Below are 7,349 nucleotides of genomic sequence, written 5' to 3' on the forward strand. Positions count from 1 at the left end.
GGGGGGGGGTTTCAATTAATCTCAGCAAACGCGTGTGCTATAAATAGCTTCGAAATTAATTGAGAGCACAGCAGGTTAGCCGATTCTTTTAGGCCAACCAATTTTACGTGCAAAGGGTTGCAATTTCCTGATTTAGCATCTATTTAAAGACGCCCTACCTTTTTTTCTTTTTTTGTTTGTTTGTGTTCATGCCTAACGCGTTCTGATCCCAAAGCCTCGAAATAAAATTGTAAAAAAAAAAAAAAAAGAAAATCATTCAGTACAAAAGGGTTCAAAGCTGTCTCGTTCTTACTAAATATCACTCAAGTGTTAGAGGCCAAAAATTCAACATTCGTCTTTATTTGGAACAGTCCAAGAAAACAGGCAATATGAAGAATAGTTCATAAAGGTTTACTTTTTCGTTATATAGGATGCAAAAAAAAAAAAAGAGACAAGAATATATAATAGTATCAATTAAGGTCACTGTAATCGGACGTAGCTCTTGCAGAGTTCGTGGTCCCTGATGTCTCCCCAGCCCCCGTTCTTGACATGCGGGGCCACCCCTCCGGCGCCACTGGCCGGCAGTCTCTTTGCGATTAGGAGGTTTTTGGGGAACAGCTGGTTCCCGCTGCTCTGGAGGACGTTCTCAATCTTGGTCTTCTGGCTGGTGGGCATGCAGGAGGCCTTCTTGTGGTGCATGCCGCAGTCCCCCGCGTGGAAGACCCGCGGCGCCTCGCTCACCATCACCTTCCAGTAGGCGGGCAGGCAGGACACGGTGAGGTGCTGCAAGGACCAGTCCCAGTTGTAGTCGTCGTACGTGCAGAACGTGTCCGTGCACCGCAGGAGTCTCTGGTACGTGTCTCGGCTGAGAGCCATCCCCATGTTGTGCTCCGTGGACTTCCAGAGCTTCACCTCCACCTTGTTGGCTTTGCTGGAGTAGCCGATGTGGCTGTAGCTCCCCAGGGACAGGATGTCGCAGTCGGCGCACTGCTCCCGTTTCAGAGCTCTCATCAGCTTTAAGAGGTGAATGAAGTCCGGGGACAGGTAGTGGTCTTCCTCAATCAACAGAACCAGGCCTTGGTGGTCTTTGAGAGCGCGGACTCGGTCCCACACAAAGTGCAGCTTCCACCACCAGTGGTGTTTGGTCTGGGAGAACTTGGCCTCGCGGTAGTGGCCGAAGGAGTCCGGGTACTCCGCGTTGATGCAGCCGAGCTTTAAGGCGTCCTTTTTGGGAATGTCTCTGGGGCAGTCCCTGGGGTCATTTCCTGGGAATTCCTGTGGGTACAGCTGAATGCTGAAGGGGAAGAAAATCTGAATGACCTGACAGAAGTCAACAGAGGCCACCACTTTATTAATCTCCGGGGACCAGTAATCATGGCTGAATATCAGCAGTACGCTCTCCACGCCTCTGGCCTTCCGCAGACTGTCCACCAACAGCTTGAGGTAGTCGGGTCGATTGTGAACCTGAACTACCACGACCAGATCGTCTTTGTGTCGGGTTTTCTCGAACTTCTCTTCGTTTCTTATCGTCTGGTCAAAATTCAGCTGGAAGACAATGCCCCGGTAGACTAAAGTGGTGTTATCCACCTCGGGCTTTGTCGGTTTGCCTTTGTCCTTCGCTTTTTCCTGATGCGTGTCATTTGCCTGTATATTAGGCGGTGCAACAGGCGCCCGGCTAACCGCAGGAGTAGCTTGCACCTGGATCTGATTGTTCACGCTGCTACTACTGCTGCTGCTGCTGCTGCCGCCGCCCCTCTTCACCGTCTCCAGCTCCTTGGGGAACGAGCCGCTCTCGTGCTTTTGCCTTCCGCTGCTCCAGAAAGCGAGGCCACAGATGATAACCACCAGAGTCAGTATCACCACCTTCTTCTTGTAAATTCGGAATCTCATGATAAAGGATCAGCTTCTTGCAAAGAGAAGTTGACCGTAAAAAAAAAAACAACAAACAAACAAAAAAAACCAAAAGTAACTAACAAAATACCTGGAGTGGCTTTCTTGTGCTTTGCACAATGAAAAGGTGATCTCAGGGAGGTTAGTTGTTGGCAAAAATAATTGTTGCTGTAAACATCGGTCCTGTTGGAATGTCATAGATGGTTCATGAATCTTCTGTAAGGCATGACGGTTGCTGGGGGGGGGAGAGGCAGTGTGCGCAAGCCACCTGCATGAAAAAGAGACAACAACAAAAGAAGCGGGAAATTGTTTTAAGCAAGTGGAACACAGTGGGACATAGTTTAAAAACGATGTCAAACTAATAACAGCGATACTTTACTGTTGTCTGGTAACCCCAGTTTAATTAAAAAAATAAGAAACAAAGTGATGTTTTCCACAGTGAGTTATGCTACACAGTTGTACAAAGAAAAGAGGTCAAGTATAGACACGAAGGCTCGAAAAATCACAACAATTAGCTTAAATCGCCAGTAAACAGACTGTATGCAAAATGCAGACATTCACATAGAAAGCAGCCCCGTTCTGCCATGTAGTGGCTGCGTAGGTGTGTAAGTGTGCTTATTTGTGCTTTAGGGATGTGAAGCACATAAAGTATCATCAGCAGCAACTCTTCTGTCAACCTGGATTTTGATGAGCAGGACCATCAACATGTAGCATTTGTGTTTCCACTTATTTTTTAAAATTTATTTATTTATTATGCTTGTATGCAGCCCTGATAACTGCAGTGCAATCTGAAAATTAACGCTCTAAACGGAATATCGAACTGTTTTGTTTCCCGGATGACGAATGATTATTTTTTTTAATTTCAACCCACAGACCAATGCTGTGGAAAAGGTCTAGTCCCTTTTGGTATTTATTTTCGTCTTCATCATCGTTCAGAGCCATCAGGTAGCCGTGTAACGTGATCCCAAATTTATTCCGCGGCTGGAAACAACCTGGCAAAAGATGCAAAACCCCGCGCTTTTTTTTTATTTTATTTTTTTTTAAAGATGGCCTGTTCCTAGTAGAGAGCTCAAAAGGCTAAAGTGAAGACCTGGGGGTACCAATTCAAGACATTTTCACCTGCATGCATGTAATCTGAATTAAGTGGCATCTACAGACTTAAAACTAATTGTTGTGATTTTTCGAGGCTTCGCATTGACACTTGACCTCTTTTCTTTGGCCTCCCGTGCCAGGAGGTAATAAATGACAGCCAGGACGATTACATCCCGAACGCATTTCTTGTGAAACGACTTTAATTTAACAATAAGTGATGAGCCATTTCCATGCTCACCCACCTCATGTTAAAAACATATATTAGGACTGAAAAATCTGTACATTTAAAGTGTTTCTGCCGCTTTATTCAATAGCAATGCATTATCTATCTAAATATCTACAAAGCTACATAAAAAAGCTTAAATCCAGAGAAGGATAAAGAATAAAGTTCTCTTAAACTCTTCAACTGACTTTTGAACGCCACCTGAAGCTGTGGAGCGATTAAATAAATTCCCAAATTTCGTAAAATGCCCTAAAATTCCTATTAAAAAAGGGCAATAAAAGGCATGACAACAGGATGAGAGGATTCTGGCATTGATAAAAAACAACTATCCACTTTCACAGGAAATTAAATCCCAACACTAACATCATTTAATTTTCACAAAGCAGGCTTCAGATCTACAAACTTATGGCTCCATTCTGTTTTGAATTAGACCGAGTTTGTATGCGTTTTTATTGAATAAAACCCAGTGCCTTACTGTTTTTTTTCTTTTTCCCCTGCATTACTTTCTGTGCCTCATTACATTATTAGTATTGATTGAGACTTTCCAGTCAGATCAGCAGAACAACCCCCCATATTTTATATATTATTAAATTAGTCATCTCTCCGTCTTCTGTCTGCCTGGAGCACACCATCCAGATTAAACTATGACATGTGGAATGCAACATAAACATGACTGCAATACTTGTTATATATTGTTAAACCCATTAGGATACCTAAATATTACATGACGAAGGCACTTTATTAAATTGTTTGATGCTAAACTACATGTCCATGTCCCCATTTCTCTACACACGTGTATTTTGTCATTCTAGCTGCAAATACTTACACTTTTATCAGTTGTTTGTGTATTAAAATACGTTAAACCGCCTTTCCCTTCCCTCCACCACCTCAGTCTACCATGTTTTCACACTCATGTCAATTTGCCCACAACCCGTTTCCGTCCTAAACTGGCCGCTAGCTGTCAAACCGAGCCAACGACGGCTCTGCTGTCGAGCTTTTTCCGCTCCTATCACCGCAAACTTTAACAAGACCCTCTCAACAACGAGAGGGCGTTTTAGCGCTTCGGTTGGCCTCGTGAGAGCGAGCGGCTTTAAACACGGTAACTGTACGCTAGCAATAAGTTAGCAACGGCTGCGGCTAACGGCTAACAACTTCCAGGCTGCCGCTGCTGCCCACCGACCCGCCTGCCGGCCCCCTGCCCGAGAAAGGCTCGTCAACAGCGGGGCGAAGCGCAGCCGCCCCCGCGCTCGCAGCACCTACCTAAAACCACACCGGCGCTGCGGTCGCTTCACCGTGACACATTATAACGGCGGCGTCCCATCCTCCTCTATACCTTCCAGCAAGCTGCATGGAAGAGCGAATGACGGCTAGCTGTTAGGAAAAAAATATATAAATATCACCAAAAAAAAAAAAAAAAACACCCAAGAACCACCGCCTCCTGTTGTCCAACTATACACTGGTCCAGTGGGGGGCACCCCAGGCCGCTTTTATACTGTCTATTATGGAAAAACAGCCTCAGTCTGCTGCACAGTTTGTACGCTTTTCTGTGTGCGAGCTTTAGCATATTTATATAGTAATACAACACTTTATTTATCTTTTACAATACTTTATTTCAGCGCAGGTGATTTTTAAACGTTTTAAATGCACTCATTGCACAGTATGAAATCAAACACATGAAAAGGTAATCCTGAATTTTATCAAATGGCGCAGTTTGAAAGAATTTCCTCCAGATAGACTGAGTGCTATTCTGAAATGCGGGTCCACGCTCAATGTAAACAAAGCGCTTGGCTGAATCCACCAAAACCTACATGGAAGCCTGACTGACCTACATTACATTTGTGTTGGTAAATAAATCTGTAGGTAAAGTTATGAACATGAGAAACACTGGAATGGCCACTTATGGCTGTTAGGCGAGATTTTTGGCAGCCATCTTGAGAAGTGGAAGCTGCATATGGAAACCGCTCATCGTCAGCTTATTTTGGTGTCCATAAATGCTGAGAAAAATCCTTATTTTACTTCAATAAACATATATCATGCACAATATTGTTTTATGAGCCTCCCAACAAATCAATTTAAGGATTAGCGGAGGCAAAATAGCGACCCGACGCGCTACCACTACTGTGATAAAATTATTGCAGCCACTTCTGTAATAATTGTAAGCAGGCCTGGACATAACTGCAGTTTAAATAATTAAGTGCTTTGCATGTCTGCTAAGTGTAACCAGAGCTCTGCCAAGAGTGTCTCTAGTTAGCAACAGGTCAGAAATTAAGTATAAACCTATTATCCCAGAGTGGATGAGTTTCTTTTTACCACTCCATGAAAGAAAGTGTTTCAGCAGTTTTAGAATTTCAGTTTGACAATAAACAATAAATTAGGGATTTTTTTCATACATGGCTTTTTAAAAAGTAATTAAAAGAAGATATGTGGCAACATGAAAATAATTATACAATACATTTCTGATGACAAAGTCTAAATGGTCATATCCACGTCCATTTTTATCTATTCTTCGTTGTAATGTTAAGTATTTTGTATTTTTAATTTAACCTCTGACAATTGAACTGTGAGTTAAACGACTTTTATAGGTTCGGGGTGTCGCGAGTAATTAAAACTTTACATAAACAACAGCAAAACTGGTGATTTGTGATGCTGCATTTCTTCTTCTTTACCAACAGGAGGCGCTGTGCAAAATCGCCACAGCCGGAAACATCATTTGCGCATGCGCGTCCGCCTTTTCCTCCTTTCCGACGCTCGAGCGAAACGAGACAAGATGGGCCATCAGCAGCTCTACTGGAGTCACCCTAGAAAATTCGGTCAGGGATCCCGCTCCTGGTCAGTGCTCATCTTATTGTGTCGATTGTTGATTAATGAACTAAAGCGAGCGATATTTGTGGTTTTCTTTATCTTTCATCGGACCAAATACAATGATCAAAGCTGCACCGCATGGGCCCCGAGCCGGAGCTAATATGGCGGCATAAGATGTACTTAGCAGCCTGTGGCAGCGTCGTTCTTAGCATACATTGTTTTATGTATTTTATTAAACACAACCCGCTTAACTAAATATGATATTTGTAATGTGTTAGTTAGTCAAACGGTGCGCTATTTAATTGCTTTTGTGTTGACAGCAGGTAAGATTACACTGTAGTTGTACCGGATGCTAACCGGTGTCGGAAGAGATTTGACAATTCAGTTGACGATTAGCTTTTTTGTTTTACTTTTCAGCCGAGTGTGCTCAAACAGACACGGCCTGATCCGTAAATACGGACTCAACATGTGCCGCCAGTGCTTCAGGCAGTACGCCAAAGACATCGGCTTTGTTAAGGTGAGTAGCAGTTTTTGAAATTAACTAATTGACTGTGTAAAACTTATATAAAATGCTAACAATTCACACCATTTTGTTAGCCTGTACGTAAAGGATGCTCATGTTGAAGCTCACACTTTCAGCTATTTTGTTTTTACTAAGTAGATGAGTATGTTAATAGTGGTTTTTGATATATACAAATATCCTTACAGTACATGTTAGTGTAGATGATGACTGATTGTTTAGCACTAAGAAACTAATTTGTTTAATTTTTTCCTCTTGTTTTGTACAGCTGGATTAAGTCTTGCGCTGGCATCCTCATGTGGTGTTAAGGGATCATTGGGAAAGCTGGCCAAGATGGAAAACATTCAAAACAGCTAATAAATGTTCTTTTTTTGTCCAACTACATTGAGCTGTGTGTTTATTAAGTTGTTTAAATCCTTTTTTCCTCCATAAAACATGCATAAGGTTGTCACTGAAAGGAATAGTTTCGTCAGCGAACACAATTTAGAATGATATTCCCCCTTTGTCTACTTAAAGGTGAAATAAGGTGTAAGGGATCAGAAAATCTGCATTCTTGAGAATTTATGTCTGAGTCATAAATGTCAACAAACTCTTTATTTCCAGGTTAGCTGTTTCTAATTGTTTTTCTTTGATAAATCAAACTTATCACTTGAGTTGCACACATCTTTACAACATATAAGACTTGAATACGTAGAAAAAGTTTTGGTAACCAGTATAAGACATGAAAGTTGGTAGTTTTAGGGCTGCAATGTGACTGAGTGGTCACATTTTAACAACCCTTCTGTATTTTTTTTTTTTTTTGTGAGCTGCTCTGCGAGGAACCAAGCAGTGCAATTAATAGTC

At 42.3% G+C, this 7,349-nt stretch overlaps 2 protein-coding genes across 4 annotated transcripts; one reads left to right on the forward strand and one right to left on the reverse strand.

Annotated features, from left to right (window-relative positions):
* Positions 1-309: 309 nt before the first annotated feature.
* Positions 310-4,599, reverse strand: mgat2 (alpha-1,6-mannosyl-glycoprotein 2-beta-N-acetylglucosaminyltransferase). Of its 3 annotated transcripts, XM_025004342.2 has the most exons (3): positions 4,445-4,599; positions 1,961-2,137; positions 310-1,789 (listed from the first exon to the last, which is right to left on the reverse strand). In XM_025004342.2, exons 2-3 carry the CDS (start codon positions 2,065-2,067, stop codon positions 460-462), a joined length of 1,437 nt encoding a protein of 478 aa, XP_024860110.1. In that variant the 5' UTR covers positions 2,068-2,137; positions 4,445-4,599; the 3' UTR covers positions 310-459. The 3 variants fall into 3 exon arrangements, with proteins under 3 accessions (XP_024860110.1, XP_024860111.1, XP_024860112.1); XM_025004343.2 differs by lacking the exon at positions 4,445-4,599 and having other exon boundaries at positions 310-1,885; positions 1,961-2,099; XM_025004344.2 differs by lacking the exon at positions 4,445-4,599 and having other exon boundaries at positions 310-1,882; positions 1,961-2,087.
* A 1,258-nt stretch (positions 4,600-5,857) lies between these two features.
* Positions 5,858-6,890, forward strand: rps29 (ribosomal protein S29). Its single transcript, XM_017409087.3, has 3 exons — positions 5,858-6,013; positions 6,404-6,503; positions 6,775-6,890. Exons 1-3 carry the CDS (start codon positions 5,901-5,903, stop codon positions 6,781-6,783), a joined length of 222 nt encoding a protein of 73 aa, XP_017264576.2. The 5' UTR covers positions 5,858-5,900; the 3' UTR covers positions 6,784-6,890.
* The last annotated feature ends 459 nt before the right edge of the window (positions 6,891-7,349 follow it).

This window comes from Kryptolebias marmoratus, linkage group LG19, assembly GCF_001649575.2.
Source record: "Kryptolebias marmoratus isolate JLee-2015 linkage group LG19, ASM164957v2, whole genome shotgun sequence".
Taxonomy (NCBI): Eukaryota; Metazoa; Chordata; class Actinopteri; order Cyprinodontiformes; family Rivulidae; genus Kryptolebias; species Kryptolebias marmoratus.